Below are 21,035 nucleotides of genomic sequence, written 5' to 3'. Positions count from 1 at the left end.
AGAAAGAGAAGAAAGAAAAAATAAAGAAAAATAAAAGGGGAATGCGAAGAGGTTCAGAAAAGCAGAGTAAATACCCGAAATAGAAAAGATAAAGAGAAATAAAGAAGTAAGGTATTAGAAGGGGAAAGAATAAAATAGTAAAGTAAAGAAGGAACCGAATAAATAGGATAGAGAAGATAGAAGAAGTGTAGAAAAAATAAGAGAAGAAAATAAAGAAGGAACCGAGACTGTTAACCGCGGGTCTGGGCGCACCAAAGCAATGCTGTGGGACAGGACCCCATCCGAGGAAAGAAAAATGTTAAGTAAATTAATAAAGGACTATATGGAATATATGGGAAACGTCAAACATGTAAAATATTGAGTGTAACATTATGATAACCATAATAAACCCTAACAGACTACTATGTAATATACAGCCATGAAATAAGAACATTGACAGCTATAACTATGACAGAAAATGTTGAGAAGGAAGAAATATAAAATATTAGAAATGTGAAAAAGAAAAGAAAAGAATACAAGGAGGGAGGAAAAATTGTAGAATATAGTTTATAGAGCAATAGGAAGGAGGAAAATGAGAAAGAATGGAAAACATGTATAATGAAAAATTCAGAACAGAGCGATGAAGAAGATAACAAAGTAGACCTACTAACAAATAGAACAAATAAATAACAGTATAAACTACACCCTGTAAATAACGAAGTATATTAAATATGCATTTTCAAATTGAATAATACTAGTATCTCCAAATGGAGGAGATCAATAAAGTAGAAAGGAAATGCAACATGTGAATTACTATGGCCTATACATGCAATAAACAACATAATAATAATAAGATATAAATTTGAGAAACAAAAAAAAAAAGGGATGCTAACGTGAGATTGTTCAATGATATTGGAGTGAATACTGCAATATAGGAGCAATCAAGATTACATTATGACATAACTGTAATAAAAAAGGATTAAAAGAATATTGCAATAAATAAAGACAAAAAGAAAATTGAGAAGGAGGCAAGCTACGGCATAGGACATAAGAGATATAAAAAATAAAATTGAGCATTCAGAAATAAACGAAGATAATAGAGTAAGGTATATGAACAGATGAGAAATAGACGAAGACTATAGAGCTATAAAAGACAAGAATACAATAAGATATAACAGATTGCAGAATGGAATAAATAAAGAGAAGAGAAGAAGAGAGATTAAAAGAAAAAGAAAATATGTATAATGAAAAAGTTTGAACATATAAATAAAGGAGAGAACAAGACTTACCATAGTCAAGAAAAACAAACTTACTAGATGTAAAGAAAGAAAAAAAAATGTGGAACAATATATAACAATAACATTTGGACCCACTTGTGGGACACCCCCGCGCCGCACGGCCACCAGCTGCTGAGTGTGTGCCCCATTGCCTTGCCCTCTGCCTCGCTGCCTCGCTGCTGGCTGCCGGCTGACTCCGCTGCTGTTGTTTTTTCTTCGTTTTTGACCTGCATTTGTGCCTGTATCTATTTTTCCTCCGCTGCTGTTGTTTTTCCTCTGTTTTGACCTGCATTTGTGCCTGTATATATTTTTCCTCCGCTGCTGTTGTTTTTCCTTCGTTTTGACCTACATTTGTGCCTGTATTTATTTTTTTCTCCACTGCTGTCTGCTTCTCTTTGTTTGGACCTTCATTTGTGCCTGTATTTGTTTCCCTACTTGTGTGCCCGTGTTAGCGTGTGCCTGGATTGTCTAGATACTTGCTGCCCGTGCCAGCGCTCTCCTTCCTGGTTTCCCGCCCATCTCGCTGCCCTCCGTCTTCCCTCCCCGCTCCCCGCTCCCGCCACCACCGCTGACCCCGCCCCTTTTTCATTCTGTTCCCTCCCCGCTCCCGCCTCCCAGCTGCTCCGCCCACCCGCGCACTTCGCCTTATATGGCGACCGTGCGAACGCGCAGCGTTGACGCGCAGCGGGCGCGCCGATTGTGCGCCGAAGGCGCGCCAAAGGTAAGCCCGTCTGCGCCCGTCCGCGCCTGGACCGCGCCCAGGGCCAGGACCCCTGGCCCACGAAGACCCCGACCGACCCGCCTGACGTACTCCGCCGCCACCCTCATCGCACTCAACACCGGCCGACTACCAGATTGCAACCAAGCCACCCCACGACGCACCCACGGACCTTTCAGCTGCCACGCCTGCAAGTTCACCTGCATCCGGACCTGCCTCACACCAGCTCCCGCCAAGTCGAACACCAGCAGCACCCACCTCAAGTGCATCCTGCTCAACACCCGCTCCGTCCACAGACACGCCATCGAACTCTGGAACCTCCTAGACGCCACAGCCCCTGACGTTGCCTTCCTCACGGAGACCTGGATGAACGCCTCTTCAGCCCCCGACATCGCCATCGCCATCCCAGAGGGCTACAAGATCGTCCGGAGGGACCGCAACGCCAACCAGATGGGAGGAGGCATCGCCATCATCCACAGGAACACCATCCGTCTCACGACCAGCACCGACAACACCCTGACCAGCGCCGAACACCTGCATTTCCAGATCCACACCAACCCAAACACCACCCTTAGAGGCACCCTGATCTACCGACCTCCGGGACCACGCACACAATTCAGCGAGGACATTGCCGACTTCGTCAGCCCGCATGCCCTCCCCTCCGCCGACTACATCCTCCTGGGGGACCTCAACTTCCATCTGGAGAACAACAACGACCGCAACACCAGCACCCTGCTCGACAACCTCGCCAATCTTGGACTCAAGCAGCTGGTGTCCACCCCCACCCACCTCGCCGGACACACACTCGACGCCGTCTTCTCCTCCAGCACAGACGTCGCCTTCAGCCACGCCACAGAACTCCACTGGACGGACCACAGCTGCGTCCACTTCGCCTTCAAGAGAACGACGACCCACCACCACCAGCAACAGGCCGCCCGCAGAAGCTGGAACAAGATCACAGCAGACCAGCTCGACACCTCCCTGAGCCAGCACCCTCCTGCCAGCTCAGCGAACCCCAGCCAGGCCGCCGAGAACCTCATGAAGTGGATCAGCATCTGCGCGGACGAGCTCGCCCCGCTGAGGACCCCGCCCAGCAGACCCGGCAGCAAGAAAGCCCCATGGTTCACCGACAAACTCAAGAGCTCCAAGAAGAACTGCCGAGCCCTCGAGAAAGTCTGGAGAAGGGAACCTACACCGGACAACAGGACCACCCTCAAACTGGCCACTCGGAAGCACCACCAGCTGATCCGCGCCGCCAAGAAAACTGCTTTCAAGGACCGGCTGGACAACAACGCACACAACAGCAAGGAACTCTTCAACATCGTGAAAGAGCTTTCCAACCCCAGCGCGGGAAACAACGACATCACCCCATCGCAAGACCTCTGCGACTCCCTCGCTTCTTACTTCCACAACAAGATCGCGGACATACACAACAGCTTCAACAAACAACCAATGCACACCAGGACCGAACAACCACCCCCCACCACCACCCTCCACGCCTGGACCCCGATCAGCACCGAAGACACCATCCGCACGATGAACTCCATCCACTCCGGATCACCGACCGACCCCTGCCCTCACCACGTCTTCAACAAGGCCGACGCTGTCATCGCACCCCACCTGCGAGACATCATCAACACATCCTTCGACACCGCCACCTTCCCTGAGAGCTGGAAGCACGCCGAACTCAGCGCTCTACTCAAGAAACCTACAGCGGACCCCACCGAACTCAAGAACTACCGCCCCATCTCGCTCCTCCCGTTTCCAGCCAAAGTCATCGAGAAGACCGTCAACAAGCAGATGGCCGCCTTCCTCGAGACGAATGGATCCCTCGACCCCTCACAGTCCGGCTTCCGAGCCAATCACAGCACCGAGACCGCCCTCATCGCCGCCACCGATGACATCCGAGCCCTGATGGACAACGGAGAAACAGCGGCCCTCATCCTCCTAGACCTCTCCGCGGCATTCGACACTGTCTGCCACCGCACCCTAGTACAGCGCCTCAGCAACGTCGGAATCCGGGACAAGGCGCTGGAATGGATCATCTCCTTCCTCGACGGAAGAACACAGAGAGTCCGCCTACCACCGTACAAGTCAGAGGCCTCCGAAGTCATCTGCGGCGTCCCTCAAGGATCCTCTCTGAGCCCCACCCTCTTCAACGTCTACATGAGCCCCCTCGCGGCCATCGCACGCCAACACAACCTCAGCATAATCTCCTACGCCGACGACACCCAGCTGATCCTCTCCCTGACCAACGACCCCGCCACCGCCAGAGCCAGCCTACACGAGGGGATGAGAGAGGTAGCCGAGTGGATGACGACTAGCCGCCTGAAACTGAACTCGGACAAGACGGAGGTCCTCATCCTGGGCTCCTCACCCTCCGCCTGGGACGACTCCTGGTGGCCTCCCGCCCTGGGCACCGCACCCAAACCGACAGACCATGCACGCAACCTGGGCTTCATCCTGGACTCCTCCCTCTCCATGACCAGGCAAGTCAACAACGTCTCCTCGGCGTGCTTCAACATCCTACGCATGCTACGGAAGATCTTCTGGTGGATCCCCACCGAGACCAGGAAGACCGTCACCCAGGCCCTCGTCACTAGCCGACTGGACTACGGCAACGCCCTCTACGCCGGTACCACCGCCAAGCTCCAGAAGAGACTCCAGCGGATCCAGAACGCCTCAGCCAGACTCGTCCTCGACATCCCACGACACAGCCACATCTCCGGACATCTGAGAGACCTCCACTGGCTCCCCGTCAACAAAAGAATCACCTTCCGCCTCCTCACCCACGCACACAAAGCCCTACACGACCAAGGCCCGAGCTACCTCAACAGCCGGATCAACTTCTACGCTCCCAAACGCCACCTCCGGTCAGCCAACCACGCCCTCGCCGCCGTCCCCCGCATCCGAAGAGCAACTACAGGAGGAAGGTCCTTCTCCTACCTGGCCGCCAAGACCTGGAACTCCCTCCCGACCGACCTGCGCCTGACCCAAGACCACCTCTCCTTCAGGAAGAAGCTGAAGACCTGACTGTTCGAGCAGTAGCGGCACCCCCCCTCCCCCAAGCGCCTTGAGACCCTACGGGTATGTAGCGCGCTCTATAAGTGTCATTGATTGATTGATTGATTGATTGATTGACATAGAAAGGAATTAAATACCAACTACAACTCGTGAGATAGCTAAGAATGATAAAAATGGAGTAATAAATAGAATAATGCTAATATCTCCAAAGAGAGGGAAAAAAAAACCATGTGGAATGCTAGTTACCATTTCTAAACCTGTAATAAACATTACATTATTATGGAGACATGCGTGTTAAAGCAAAAATGAATTCTAAGTAAAGATTATGTAATAACAATAGAGCAGATACTACAATAGAAGAAAGGAAGCAAAAGCGGCTACATTATACGATTAAAAATACAACAAAGCATCAAAATAAACAATTGAACAGTAAAGAATCATTCAGTCAGCATCTCAAGGTGTTTTAAGAGGCGATCTAGACTTGTCTCTCTGCGGTTCCTTATTAAGAGTAGAAATAGAGTGCAGAGCTGAAGCTCTATCATCTTGAGAACGATGAAGACGAGTTAGGTCTCTACCACGCTGCCTGGAAGGACTAGCAGTGCATGGATGTTGTGTTGGCATATGTGAGGAAGTAGAAGAAGACGATTGAGACTGCTCACAATGGGAAGATTGTGTTTCCATGTCGTGAGATTTGATGTCATCCAAGAATTGTTGCAGAAGTACAGGGTCATAGTATTCCTTGGATTCACCATTCCTGGTAATACGAAAGCGGGCAGTCTCAAACAAACCATACTTGATGTCTAGTTGACGTAAGTGAGGTCGCATGGAGAGGAATGCCTTCCGCCGCTCATTCGTTTCTTTAGAAAAAATCTGCAGCTATATGAATAGTATGACCTTGAAAAAGAAAAGGACCTCTTGAACGGGCTGCAAACAAAATTTGTCGAGTTTGTTCATGCCTAAGAAAACAAGCAATAATTGGTCATGGGCGCGCAGAAGAGTCTGGACCTGAAGGACCAAGTCTGTGAGCACGTTGTATTTCAAGAGGTGGAACAAAAGAAATGCCGGTCATCAGTGGAAGAAGGTCGCAAAGGAATAATTTCATGTCATTCTTTTCAATTTTCTCCGGAAACCCAAAAAAACGGACATTGTCTCTTCGACTGCGGTCTTCCAGATCGATGATTTTGCTGTTCAGATTATAGAAGATCCTGATCCGAAGGTTGAACAGTATCCAAACGACTCTCCATGGCCAATATTTTAGAGTCAAGACTTTCAAGTCTAGTATGAAAAGTGGTGAGGTCTGCCCTAATCGATTTAGTTTCTCCAGCCAAAGATGTGATTGTGATGTCTAGCCCCTCTAATCGACGATTGACCCCAGAAAGTTCCTGCAATATTCGTTGCATGGTGTCAGACAATGTGTGATCAATATGAAGTGGCGAAGCTTGGGTGACAGTTGATGGTGTAGACAAGTTCCCTTTCGATGACAAATTGCTAGAGTGTTTCACAACTTCAGTAAATAATGGTTGTTTAGGAGTTTTAGTACCGTTCCTGGAATTAGACATTGTCACTTTCTGTTTCACAGATGCTCTACAGAAGCGAATTGATGTAGTAACGTTATATGAAGCAATGGTGAGAGCAACTTCGTAATGAATGACAGGAAGCAAAAAGAGTAATACAATAGAGAGTGCAATGTCACAAACAGAACTGAGTATATATCACATATGAAAACAAGAGTTAACGTCTATGCAAAATGAAGAAAAGGTCTGTAATAAGAAAACGGTTAGTTGCAAAATGAGATATCACATAGCATCAGGCCTGTTGGCATTGAAATGGGCAATTCATAATGAATGTATAAATAATACACTTCAAATCAGTGAGCCTTAAACAAAGAGCGCTGCAACATACTAAATAATAAGATGTCATATACAGACTCTGACTCCTGAGCTAGCAGAATAGAAGGGAAAATTCATATAAAAAGAATCACAAGAAAAACTAGCTCAGGCACATATGTAGGCTCAATATAGTAAGAGAAAGCATTGTGCGCCATAGAGCATCATGAGAAAAAAAACAACATACGCATCAAAAGTCAATTAAAGCAGGAGGCAACACGCTTATGACTAATGAGGAGAGCTGTAGAAGCGCACTCTTGTGAGGCAAAGAAATGCAGGACAAGCGTTTTGTGACAAAATTTCTCATGAGAGTAACACATATAATAGAGTTATTCCCTTCATAAGGCCATATTGCAAAAAAACAGGCTGAAGACATTTAAGATGGAATGCATAGCATACAAAAAACGTTACATGAAAAATGTGGCCCTGAGGAAAATATAATCATGTTTCCAGTAAAAAGGTAATTGCACTGCATATAAGTCTTGAAGAAACTATCCTTGGCGCAATAGGTGAGGAGAAATCATCAGAAACAGTAACACCTGCCTTCCTCTTTAACGCGTAATATATATAAAGTTAGTGCAAAAACTGTGAGGCTCTGATGTAAAGAAGGGCGCTTTAGAAAGGTAAAATGCCAGTTGGTGGTGTTTGTGCATTCCTTTCTGTTCTGTATCGTCGTTTTTTTTTATAAAAAAGAACCTTGCGGCAATACAAATAAAGGCCTCTTGCTAATGCAGCAGTAGGAGGCACTTCCAAGCATGAACCTGCGTGATAACGGAGCAGGCGCGGCCCTGGAAAGCAAGGAGGCGCGGCCCTATAGTGTTAAAGACGCGGCCCTGTGAGGTGAGGAGGCGCGGCCTCGAACAGCGTGCTCGTCTCGGAGCGCGTCAGTGAAGTAGGCGGTCACCTCACCGGCATGTATAGAGGAGGAAGCGCCGTCGTTCTGCCGAAAATGGAACCACCGGGACAGTCCACATGCCCGTCGGTAACAGCGGGGCACAAGAGGAAAAGTCCGGTGTCGCAGGTACGTGAGAGTCGCTCTTCAGGGGTCCGTCCCACTGCGGAGCTCGACTCTCAGGCGGCCATCTTCCTGCTTGGCCAGACCACGCCCCGCAAAATGGGTCTTCTACATTGCAAAAGGCATGTTTGTAGCTCTAAATTCTGAATGGGAGTGTTTGTAATCACTCAATACTGCAGGATAAGCCCTGCAAGTAGTATGCACTGTTCCTGCTAAACAATTAGTTCTCAACCTTGGATTTCTTTTAGCACTCATACACCAAAAATATTTAAGATACCATAAGACGTGAATACAAACAATATTTTTTATCTAAATTAATTTCAATAAATCATGAATCACAAATGAATCTGTATGTACTTGATCCTATATATGCATTCACTACCGTTGTCTTTCTGGGGACAATAAATCATACAAACTCAATACTGCAGGGCGTATCCTGCAGTATTGAGTTTTCACAGAATGTGTAGCCAACACATGACAGTAGTGTAGCATCCTTTAGTGACTATCTTGTAAATTATATTTTTCGGATAACTTGTTAGACCGGAGTGCGCATCTAATCATTCTTTTTTCAGTGTTTTTGTAATCACAAATATGGTAAACCTTTATCTAGAAGACAATAAAGATCATCTCCATTAAGTCTCCAGTTGTTCAAGAGGTTGATCACTTCTTCTTCTCTGTTTTTTGGATTAACCATTTAAGACGGGTTAAACATGCTGCAAACAAGCAGGTTTATTTCTCTCCAGTCCTGATGGATTGGTTTTGATGGGGTTTCCTGGCTCCTACTTCTGGTACATGCTTCAGCCACCAGGAGTGGCAATGCAGAACCTCCTGGCTTCTACATTTTTGGTGTCTAACTGGATGACTTTTTTACTGTCTCTGCCAATTCTTGGCACTGCTGCTTCCTTCTTCGTGCAGTCAGGGACTGGAAAGAACCTAGAACAAGTCCTCTTTACTAGCTCCTCTTGTGAAATCATTCAAATACATGAAATCTCCGTTATGTTATCTTTGATTGAAATAACAAGACATATTTGATTCTAATTATAATATCTGAATTGAATTCTCCTTGAATCTTGTCTCTATCTTCTATAAGGTTTGACCCACTAATATTCCTGCTTGATGCTGAGCATTTCAACACTGGTTCAGTTGCAAGTTTCAGAAGAGTATGTTTACCTTCTTGTGGATACCGTATACAGTAAACTTTTATAGCATTATTACAATTAGAACATTGAAATGTTGAGTGCTCCATTGAAAACAATGGAGTGCTCCGGGTTCCTAAGGACTCTCAGTTTAGTATTCCCACCACTTCTGTGTCTGCCTCATTATTAAAGAAAACTGGGCACTAAGAAAGCATACTTCTTGTAAACTGAAATAAATGTTAGTTTTCAATAATTTGTCATAGTTTTCTTATTGGCTACTTTCTAAATTTGGCACTATTTTGGTTATCAATGGGAACGAAAAAAATATGTTTTCGGTTTCTCCTGCCTCATACATTAGTCTTATGATATATGTCTTGATAAAATGAATTGAAAGCATACTGCCCAACAGCGATATTGGCAAGCTGTATACATAAATGATGTAATGTGTATCGATTGCATGTGCTTGATATAGAAATTAAAAATGTTCCTCTGACTTAATTTGATTCTATTTATTTCAAATTGTAGATCTTTCAGGAGATATCTCCAAGGTCATCATGCCTGCTGCAAACTCCAGCAACATAACTCTTCTGTCATTCCTTTTGATGGGCTTTCCTGGGACTGACCATACAAGCATCTACATTTCTCTTCCCCTGACTCTGGTGTATCTTCTCTCCATTCTAGGCAATGGCCTAATTTTGGTCATTATAAAAGTAGACAACCAGCTCAGAGAGCCCATGTACCTGTTACTGTCTATGCTTGCAGCTACTGATCTCTGTTTGTCCCTCTCTACTTCACCCACCGTGCTCAGTGTGTTTTGGTTTGACACCAGAAGAATACATGTTGATGCATGCCTATTTCAACTCTTCTTTCTACATACACTGTGCTCAATGGAATCCGCCATCTTGGTTGCCATGGCTTTTGATCGCTATGTTGCCATATGTAACCCTTTGAGATATAACACTATATTGCACCCAGTAATAATTGCAAAGATAGGCCTGGCGGCTTTCATCCGAGGTGTGACGCTTCACTTACCTTTAACCTTCCTATTAAAAAGGCTTCCATTCTGTGGCAATGATGCTCTATCTCATGGCTTCTGCTACCACCCGGATGTGATGAAGCTTGCGTGTGCCGATATAACCATTAATAACAAATATGGCATGGTCATTATCCTCTCCACATATCCTCTAGATGTTCTCTTTATCCTGTTTTCCTATGTGATGATTTTGAAGACAGTTGGGAGCAAGTCAATGAAAGCTGAACGTTTGAAGGCATTGAACACCTGTGTGAGCCACCTCTGTGTTGTTCTGCTATTTTACATCCCACTTATAGGTTTGACATTAGCCCACAGGTATGGGCAAAAGGATTCAATTCTTCTGCTGGTCCTGATGGGAGGTGCCTTTCTTGTGATACCACCTGCATTGAACCCAGTAGTTTACAGCATGAAAACAAAACAAATCCGCATTGCCATCCGTAAAAGGTTCTTGGGGAAATAAAGGACGATTAAGAACCTTGTGCTTCATACACAAAAGACGTTGCATTTAAGAACTCAGGGGCATATTATCACGAACGGAGTTAAGATTATTGCCGCTTTCCTGTCGCTAAAGCGGTGATAATGGGCTTGATAATAAGCCGTAGAGAATTCCAATAGATGCCCATGTTCACATGGTTTTCTATGGGAAGTCGCAAGGGCATATTATCAAGCCCATTATCGCCGCTTTAGCTGCAGTTTCCTGCCGCTAAAGCGGCGATAATCTTAACTCCGTTTCTTGATAATATGCCCCTAAGTCCAACTGAGTGAACGACACCTCAGTATAACAGAGTTTGATAATGCAAAGTCTCATAGAGAAAAGCTCAAAATAGTGCAAAGTTGAAAAAGGAAAGGCAGAGAAACATTGGTGACTAATAATGGCGTGATTTGGCTTTTAAAATGTAGGAAATGGTGAATCACAAGGGGGCACATGCATCAAGGTTTTTTGCATTCGCAAATGGTGCGAATCGCAAAATTCGGCCGTTTGCGAATGCAAATCCCTTTTTTGGGATGCATTAAGGTTTTTGCTTTTTTCGCAAGTTAAGAAATCGCAATTTTTTTGCGATTTCTTAAATTGCGATTGCATTTAAGAAATCACAATTTTGCTTTTTCTTAAATGCAATGCATGATTTTTTTTAAATTGCGAAATCGCAAATATGAAGTGGTAAATTACCATGAAGTTAACCTTTCATGGTAATTTGCGAAAACTTTCAAAAATGCACAAAAGTGCATTTTTGAAAGTTTCATTTTACCCACACACATGCCCTTGGGGCATGTGTGTGTGAAAAAAGTACTTAAAGGTACATTTCAGGGGTGCAGGGAGGGTCCTTTGGACCACCCCTGCACCCTTGAAATTGCATTCTCATTTTGCGATTCCTTAATTGCGAATCGCAAAATGAGAATGCCTTCACATTCATTCCTATGGGCCTCTAGGCCCATAGGAATCAATGGAAAGGGATTAAAATTAAGAAATCGCAAAAAAACTGTGATTTCTTGATGCATAGCCGTTTGCGAATTCTTAATTGCGATTCCTTAATTTTCGCAATTAAGAATTCACAAACGGGAACATTGATGCCGTATATCTTTTTATGATTTCCAATTGACGTAAACAAAAATAGCAAAAATTGAAACAAAGGTGACAGGAGGTCCTATTAAAATGTACACGCACACAGAATCTGGTTGAGGTGCAAACAGTACTTAAAGACTTTGCACCGCAAAGGAACTGTTCACAAAAAGTCCCAAGCTGCCCCTTCCAATCTGTCCTCTTCACTATAGCTGGTCCCTTATGCTCCACAAACATGTTTGCAAGAAACTTAGAGAGTTAAAGGCATCTTTAATCATTATTTTTAAAAAATCCAACACACATTTGCAGTATTGAGGTATTCAGAAGAAAAGTATCATCATTAAATTAATCTGCGAGGAAACATGAGGAATATATTAAAGGAGACTTAGACATGAAAATAATATGGAGACATAATGATTCCTTATCCTGCATAAGGTACAGGCAAAATGTTAGTTACAAGACATATATAGTTAAAAACTTATTCAAATCCTTTTTCAAATTAAATGAGGTTTTAATGATAAAGAAAATGGATAGAATACATCTGGCCCACAAGATGTTTAATACATGAAACCCGATATATATACCTAAAATTGAAATATAATAAAAACATACATAGAATTATAAAGTTCCCATTTACCACAGGGAGTCAAGGTGATTTAAGAAGGAGAGCTCTGAAGGAAAAAGTAAGGAAGAAAAATTCTCCTGTCCAATCGGAAAATTACTAGCCATTAGTGAAAGGTCTTCAATGCTTTACGAAATCTATTGTGTTCCTTCAAATCACTGATAGCCCGTGGAAGGGTACTGCATAATTTTTCTGTGGCCACGGAAAAGGCCCAATCTCACCACCTGGTGTTCCTAAATTTAGGAACGACTAAAGGATTGTAGCCGTTAGACTGAAGCTGTCTAGTGGGGATATATCTCTGGAAAATCATTCTCGGTCCGCTGGGCCTGGTATTTTGCACCTCCCTATGAACCACGCATTAAGCCTTAAAGGTAATGCGTTTGCTCACCAGTAGCCAATGCAATTTGGAGATCCTCACTGAGACTGATTGATGTTTAGGAATTTCAAAAATCAGTCTGGCAATACCACGTGGGTAGATAACAACGCGGACGTTACATCATCTGCGTTGTTACCACGCATGGCATTACATCGGAAGTCGTTTCAACGACTTGCTCTAGGTGGCGTGCAACACCAGGAAATGTGTTGGATTTTAAATCCAACACCTTCCCTGCTGTTGCGCTAACTGGAGTAGGAATAGTCATTTATACTATTCCTAAGTCAAGTGTGCTATTTAGCGCAAGTCGTTGAAACGACTTGTGATGTAATGTCATGCGTGGCAACAACACAGAGGATGTAACGACCGCATTGTTACCTACCGCGTGGTAACACCACACAGTTTATCTGACCTATTCGTCTTGAGACCCTCACGGGTGAGTAGTGCGCTTTACAATTCCCTGATTGATTGAGTCTTGCAGCAGCATTCTGTATTAGCTGTAGCTTAGCAATTGCTGATTTCTTGGTTCCCAAATATTGTGTTTTGCAATAGTCTAGCCTAGAAGTCAAGTGCTTCCTGCTTGCATGCTTTCAGGGGGATATAAGGGAACAATTTCCTCAGAGTCCTAATAATTAAAAAACAAGTGGATACAGTATGATTGAACTAAAAAACCAAGATGCATACATGTGTATGTTATTACAGATGTCAGAAACACTGAATATAGTTGTTAAATGTTATGAATAGTTACTGGAATGAGAATATCTAGACTCCTTGAGGCTGGCGTACCTAGAGAAAAATAAACCACTGAAAAGTGAAATAGAACACTGTAGATCAGCTTCAATCCCGACAAATAAAGGCTTTCACAGACTTAATATGTGGCTACCTTTACCAAAGCATAATGGTTTTTCCGCACTTCTTTTTTTTAACATTTTACAATGAGCCTAGTGACACCATTAAGACTATTATTAACCATCTTGCTGCAAAGAGGGAGTAACATTAAACTTTTCTTAGGGATTTACTTACCATTATAGGTCATGTGGGAATGGCACAGTCGATTGCTTTTATTAACAACACACTGAAATACTAAACCAAGATGCACATTTATTTGCTAATTCTATAGAGTTAGGACTAAAAACTGTCCTTTCGAAACGTGACATCCCAGACCAAACAGGATCCATCAAAAACAAACAAATGCATGACAATCTCAGATTGGACCCACATTTATTTGATTGTATATCAACACAGATATTCCCTTGGGTCTTTTATCATACGATAATGAGAAAGAATGAGCTCATATTAGCTGGTAATATTTTTTGTTATGTAAGGCAAGAATGTAGGGGCATATTTACAATGACGGCGTTAAAATTATTGCCGCTTTAGCAGCAGGAAACTGCAGCTAAAGCGGCGATAATGTGCTTGATAATAGGCTCTTGAGAATTCCAGAGAATTCTAAAAGAAGCCCAGATTTACACCAGAACATGGGCTTCTATTGGAATTCTCTGGAATTCTCAAGAGCCTATTATCAAGCCCATTATCACCGCTTTAGCGGCAGTTTCCTGCCGCTAAAGCGGCGATAATTTTAACGCAGTCCTTGTAAATATGCCCCGTATTTGTTTATAACAGAAACAGATTTATGCTATCTAACTTAACTTAGTTAGACAAACTTTCACCAGAAATAAATGTAGGGAACACCAAATACAGGGATACACCCTGCCTCCTGGGTTTTTCTCTCACAATGAAGTTGTTAGATAACATATTTCGATACAATCTAAATAGAGTTTGTCCCTTAATACGTAATCCTCAACACAACATTTTGGGAAAACTAAATGATTTTGTTCAGGTTATTGAATTTAAAGTAGATACAAGCTAATTATGTTTTTTTTTAGTATGTCAGATGACTGCAGATATATCAGACAGCTAAAAATAAGATATCATTCATAGCTGAAATTAGAGAAATCAAATATCTTGAGATCAGTATAGAACTCAAAATCACCTCACTGCATAATGATACTATATCTGACTATTAAAAGCACAAAAATACACACTTGGAGGGCAGGTACCATTTTGATATATGTATGTTTTTTTTTATTTGAAATATAAAAATAAATTTCACGCATGGGTAATTACAATGGGAGAGAAGTCAATTTCTACAGACACCAAAGAAGAAACTTTGATTTTGGTTCTACTCTCAAATGGTTCTACTCCATTCTTCTCCTCAATGAGAATTATCTATTCTAGATTGATAACAGTAGGTTATAGCACCAAAGTTGGCCGGAGCTCAGAATCATTATTAGAAGAAACTGCAAAGGTATTGTGCAACCTTTAATAGGTTGAAACACTCTTCTTCTTTAAACTAACTGGGTTAGATTAATCTCTAGCATTAAGACCCTGCAGTGTGGGAGTAGTCTTGTCCATCCACCCTTCTCTAATAACAGGAAACAGTGACTTCAGCCCAAGCCGTCCTGAAAATGACTTATGAACTTTGAGATAACAAAGACTTTAACACATTCTGCCAGACTTACAAGGATGGATCTTGCATTTGACGAATGAAAGCAAAAGTTGGTTTCTTTGAAGTACAAAAAAAGCCATCCACATTGTCAATTGTTCTTTCCACCTGAATGTAAACAGAGTATAATGAAGAAGAAAACAAGTTGTGAGAAATAGTCATCCAGAAAGTATGAATAAAATAGGGAAAACAAGATTGATGAGGGATTATTGTCATATACCAAACGTACAACCAAAATGGAAAAATGGATCCAGCACTAAGAAGATATCTGTGGTGCTTGCTGTAGGTGATCTCTCCTCCCACTGGAACTCCACACAGTTTTCCAAAATCCATCAGAATGTTTCAAGAGCGCATGCAACCGAAAACAGCATCTGTTTCATTTCTGAATGACTTGTACAAAATTGCTAACTTCTGGAAGAAATCTTTATATAAAAAAGTAGGAGTCAAGTGTTCTTGAAGTGCTTCTTAGTCCTACAAAAGATCTGTGGCATGCTATCAGCCTGTGATCTCGTTTCTCTTGTAAATCCAATGTAAAGAAACTGATTTAGCTCCTGGAATTTGTTAGATGAACAATTGTTCAACAATGGAAGAAAGGCAGAGTCTTGCTATTGTAAATGTGGTAGAACTGCATTTGATCTTGACTGATCATGGAAGAAAATATATGCAATAAAGATGATTACAGTGCTTTTCTTAACACCTGGGAGCTGTTGATTGATCCCTCGGGAGAAGACAGTAGTTAGGTCCATCCATTTAAGAGTAATTTACTTTCACTGAGCATAAATAACAATTATTAAAAAAAGAATGCCTTTTTGACACTAATATGTATATAAATTACCTACTGGTGGTCTCTAATATGCAGTTACAATTAGTTCCTAGGTTCCATAGGAAAAGCATTTTTTGACTTGCCTATAACGTCGATGTAAATTGACCAATCTTCATTACATTTTCCCCAAAAAGTGTCAAAGTAGCTTCTGTATGTCATGGAACGTTTGGGGGTGATCGATGCAGTGGGGACCGAGAAATAGGGGTGTGAAATAAGGGTGTGTTTGTAATGTTAATTCCCATAGGAACACATTGTCGAACCTACAGCCTAAACCACTGGACAGAATTACACCAAATTTGGCAGAAAGCAAGATGTTGATTTGCAGATTGTGCTTTTTGTTATTTGGTGCAAATCCCCTCAGTAGTGTTTGAGAAATTAAAACGAACAATATAGTGATATCTCTGGTCACGGATATTTTACAGCTATTTCGCGATGGTCGCAGATTTTTCGCAGCAACATCATGGTAGATCGTGAATGCGCGCGCCAACAGGAAGGCTGTGATTGGCTTGGCTCAACCTGAACAGAAAGTTACGACCACCATGTTAGCTTTCATAGAAATGTTCAGCCCCAGGAACTGGTTTGGCTTAGGTGTACTCACAGTAACAGGGTTGGCTGTATGTCCTAAATGAAGTGTGAGTAATACCACAAATGAGGGCAGCACTTCATAACCCACTAGAGGTCCACTGACATTATTGAGAGGAACCTTCTTGAAGGTCAGTAGGAATATATCTTACTACTAGCCATGGTTTCGCTTCAGTAGTATGAGGCAAGGAACGAGGTGCCAGATAGAATAGATGACCATCAGGGAACTAATCTGCAAGACAGCAGAGTGCTGGCACTGGCAAGGTTAGAGCCAGACATGGTCAATAGGCAGTCAATTGTAACTCGTTCTGTGATAAGACATGCTTGAGATAGGGAGAGATGTGCCCAGATGTTCATTCCACATGCCTCATATCACACAAGCCGTCCTCTCCACCAGTTTCCCCCTGCCGTCTGTGAGAGGACGTGCTCAAGAGAGGAAGGGAAGTGCCCTGGTGACAAGAGGGAGGGAGCAAGATGATCACATCACCCTAATCCTTACGGGCCTCCAGTTGCTTCCTTTGCTGACAGCTCTATCTCCCAAAACCAGCTCCATCATTTACAAAGCCATCACAACCAGCACCCCCTTATCTTGCAAACAAGCTCACTGTCTCTGGTGGTTCTTGAACCCCCCCGGCCCCCAGCCATATCACCATCCGGCTGCAGACTAAGAAGTAAGAAGTGTAAAGATGGAAAAGTCAAAGGAACAAGTCTTCTTCATGTTGCACCCAGGTCCTGGAGCGGCCCTCCGTATCCATGAGAACTGCCCCAGTCCTGATCCACATCATGAGGCAGTAACAGACAGTAACAGTCTACAAACAGATGTCCCTGACTGTCATTGCCTTTAACCCTGTACAGCGCTCCACCACTTTTCAGCGATGCTGGTGCTATGTGAATAAAGCATCCATACATAGAAGAAAGCGGAGCGGGGTCAATGATAGGGTAGTAAATGGGAGGATGGGAAGATGGAGGGAGAAGTGAATGAAAACAATATCCCAGGAACCTTTCGGCAGATGCTGAACATTGCCTGGCTCAATGAAGTAACAATAACCCATGTAGGCCCCCCACAGTGCGGCCTGGGCTCCAAGAGGTCTCCTTCTGCACTGTGCACAGATGGCGGGTCCCTGGCCTGAGAGCTCCTGTCAAGGTCCAGAGCATAGGTGGGCCAGCCTCCGTAATCTTTCCAGGGGGGCCCTCAAGTTTCGTTACACCACTGACCTGGCTCTATCCTCCAGTGAATGTCCTATGGTATACGTCAGGTTTATGTAGTGGTGTCACAGAGGGGGGCGGGCCAGAGCTTGTAGGGCTGGAGCCACAACCTTTACTGTCCTACCACCCTCTCACCCATGCCCCATTCTCAGTGACAGCTATAGCCAGTAAGAACAGACAATGCCATCACAGCCCTGGAAAAGGATGTTGTTCCTGGTTACATTTCACATATTACTCACTCATCCATTTCCTAGGAGTATTTGCTTTTTCCAGGATGGCGTTTTTCCATAATTATTTTCATGCAACACATTACTCATGTGTTGTGCATGACTTGTAAAGTTTTGCTCTTATGGAGCTGTGTGAGCTGAGGTTGTGGGTGGGCCATGATTGAGAGCTGTGGAGTTCAGGGGCCAGGGTGAAATCGTCATAGCACCTATGAGTAGGTGTAGGAAAGTGCCCTTTTTGGATGGGCACCACCCCCACTTTTTGCCCTAGATGTTGTGGTAGGCGATCTGAAAGTGCACTGAGGTCTGCTTACCAGACCTCGACATGGTATCTGTGAATTGGTACACCCAATTGGCAAGCATTTTAAGTCCATTGTATATGATACCAGGGGTAACTAGGGCCAAGAAGTTAAAGGAATCACCATCACTGCAGCATTACTTGTGGCACCCTGAGTGACCCGAGTAAAAGTAAAGTCTGCAGGTCTGCTACTGAAAACCTGCACGTACAGCTTTTTTGCTCGAGTGCGACTCTGCACATATCATTTGTGACAGAGTCCCCTCACTGCCCTAAGTGCATTTTAGTCAACCCTAAGGAAGCCCTCCTATTGCCCATGAGGCAGGGTATGTTGTATTAAATGTGTAGCATATAAGTTCTGATATATATATATATATATATATATATATATATATATATATATATACCTCTACAATAACCTCCCAAACCAAGGATACTGTAAGTGAACGGTTGGCCATAGGTTGACGTGGACCAGTTACCGGACAAAACTGAGATAGCCAGATCCACAAAGGCTCCACCGATTGTGGTCATGTGTAGTGTCAAACAAAGTGTTTTTTTTACCCCTGGCATGATGCTCGTGTCAGGGATGAGCTGACATGCACCTGGGTGGCACATGCAGTATTGTGCCCACCAAGAAACTTGGGGCCCGATGTAGGTAATTAGTATTTACCGATTCGTAAATACCGAATTTTACTGATTCGGTATTTACAAATCGGTAAATGCTATGAAGGTATTTTTACCGAATTAATTAACGAATCGGTAACATTCGGTAATTACCGAATCGGTATTTACTGATTTGTTAATTGCTATTGATTCCTATGGGACTTGAGGCCCATAGGAACCAATGGCAATTACTGAATCGGTAAATACCAATTCTGTAAAATTACCGAACTGACAACTGACAGGCACCCCTGATTCAGGCTTGTGTGCCATGTGACACACATACATGCCCTTAGTGACAAACATACATGCCCTAAGGGCATGTATGTGTGTCACATGGCACAGGTGTACATGCACAGATTAGTTATTTACCATCAAATAGTATTTGATGGTAAATAATGAATTCTTAAGGGCCTGTGGCACTGTTTTCAGTGCCACCTACATCCCATATTACCGATTCTGTAAATTTACTGATTCGGTAATTTACAGAATCAGTAAATTTCCCGATTCGGTAAATTTACAGAATCGGTAATTTTTAGGCCCCCTACATCTGAAACTACAAAAACCGGTCGGTAACGGCCGAAATCGGTCGTTACCGACCGGTATCTGGCCACCTACATCTGGCCCCTAGTCCTCTATTGTTTTGGTGGCCTGTCCAAGCCAGTTGCCACCAAGGCAGAAGACTGAACTCCTCCTGGGCTATGCTATCATACTCAGAGGATGTCGACAAAGGACCTGGGCAGGAAGGAGGTCACACCTCTATTGTTCCCAGGCAGGTTGTGAATGGGCCATCAGGACGGTGAGCCTTCAGGGCTTCCTACCTCTGTAATGCAGATGTACTTGTCCCCCAGTGAAGGTCTAAGACTCCCCCTGCCCCTAGGCACTCGAGACTGCAGGCAGGTCGGGAAATTAAGGAAGCCAGGAGGCGTACACCCCTCTAAGGCTGGCCACAACTCTAGGGTTGACCAGCTGGAATGGTCTATGCCATCTTGGATTTCCCTCAAAATAGTGGGTTCTGGGTAGCTTGATGACATACAACCACCGAATGCGAAATCTCCGCAGGGTCAACAGCCCTTTAGCAACTGACTCTCACACCCTCAAGCACCTTCTAAATCCAGGATTTAAGGATCCCCCTGACACCAGAAACACGGATCTGCAAGAGTGTCTGCACTGTCAGGACTCCATAAAGAGAGGTGCAAAGTACTGCACCTGTGGCTGACTCCTTGCAAAGGTAGGAAAACGATTCTTCCAGGACAAGAGGACCAGTTCCAAAAGTAAGGGCGAACCCCTCTGCAGCACAAGTGCTCGACCAGAACTCCCTAGGGCTAGAGGTACTAGTCCCCTGCAGTCAGCAGGCACAAACCACACTTCCAAGTTCTTTGAAGTACTGTCTGCCGGGCCCTGTCATGGACTAGCCTGAAAGTAACTGGTCAGAAGGATTCAAGGAAGAGTAGTCCTGAACCTCACAACTTTCTGCATCCTACCACATTCCTGGGACCACTGGAAGAGCTATAACCTTGCAATTGTAGGAGAGTAGGATCTGCTTACCTTGGTTCCCTCACTTTTTGCTGGTGTTTCACTGTTTTTCGACTAGTCTAACTGGGGCCCTTCCATCCAGGACCCCAGCCTAGCTCCTTCCTCTCTAAATTGATTGCACTCCCTATAGGTACACTCCAGTTTGGTTACTGGGGTACCCTTGTCAGTCCCTAGTATATGGTACACTGGGTACTAAGGGCATTGGTACCCCTGAGGCCTACCAAGGGCTGCAGCATGTATTATGCCACCCCTGGGACGCCTTCCAAAATGACACCACAGGACTGGTACTGCAGCCTGGGTAAGGTGGTGCATGCACCCCTAAGTAAGATATAGGTTACCTATTTCTACCTTAAATCACTGCACATAGAAACCTATCACTCACCCCTATGGTAGGCCTCATGAATCCTGAAGGCAGTGTGCTTGGTTTCATGTGAGAGGGTCCCCATGCATGAGCAGGACCCCTCTGCAGCTTTCGGAATCAATTCTCTGAGGCTCTTCTGTGAGGCAGCCAGACCATATACTCTTAAGTGCAATATAACCTCGTGGTAAATGCTAACCTTGGGATGGCTGCACGGAAACATG

At 44.0% G+C, this 21,035-nt stretch overlaps 1 protein-coding gene across 1 annotated transcript; it reads left to right on the top strand.

The window, feature by feature from the left end:
* The first annotated feature begins 9,589 nt into the window (after positions 1 to 9,589).
* On the top strand, positions 9,590 to 10,528 carry LOC144772094 (olfactory receptor 51G2-like). Its single transcript, XM_078656272.1, has one exon. It carries the CDS (start codon positions 9,590 to 9,592, stop codon positions 10,526 to 10,528), a length of 939 nt encoding a protein of 312 aa, XP_078512398.1.
* Positions 10,529 to 21,035: the final 10,507 nt, after the last annotated feature.

This window comes from Lissotriton helveticus, chromosome 8 (genome assembly GCF_964261635.1).
Source record: "Lissotriton helveticus chromosome 8, aLisHel1.1, whole genome shotgun sequence".
NCBI classification, from domain to species: domain Eukaryota; kingdom Metazoa; phylum Chordata; class Amphibia; order Caudata; family Salamandridae; genus Lissotriton; species Lissotriton helveticus.
This window is presented reverse-complemented; position numbering and strand designations above follow the sequence as displayed.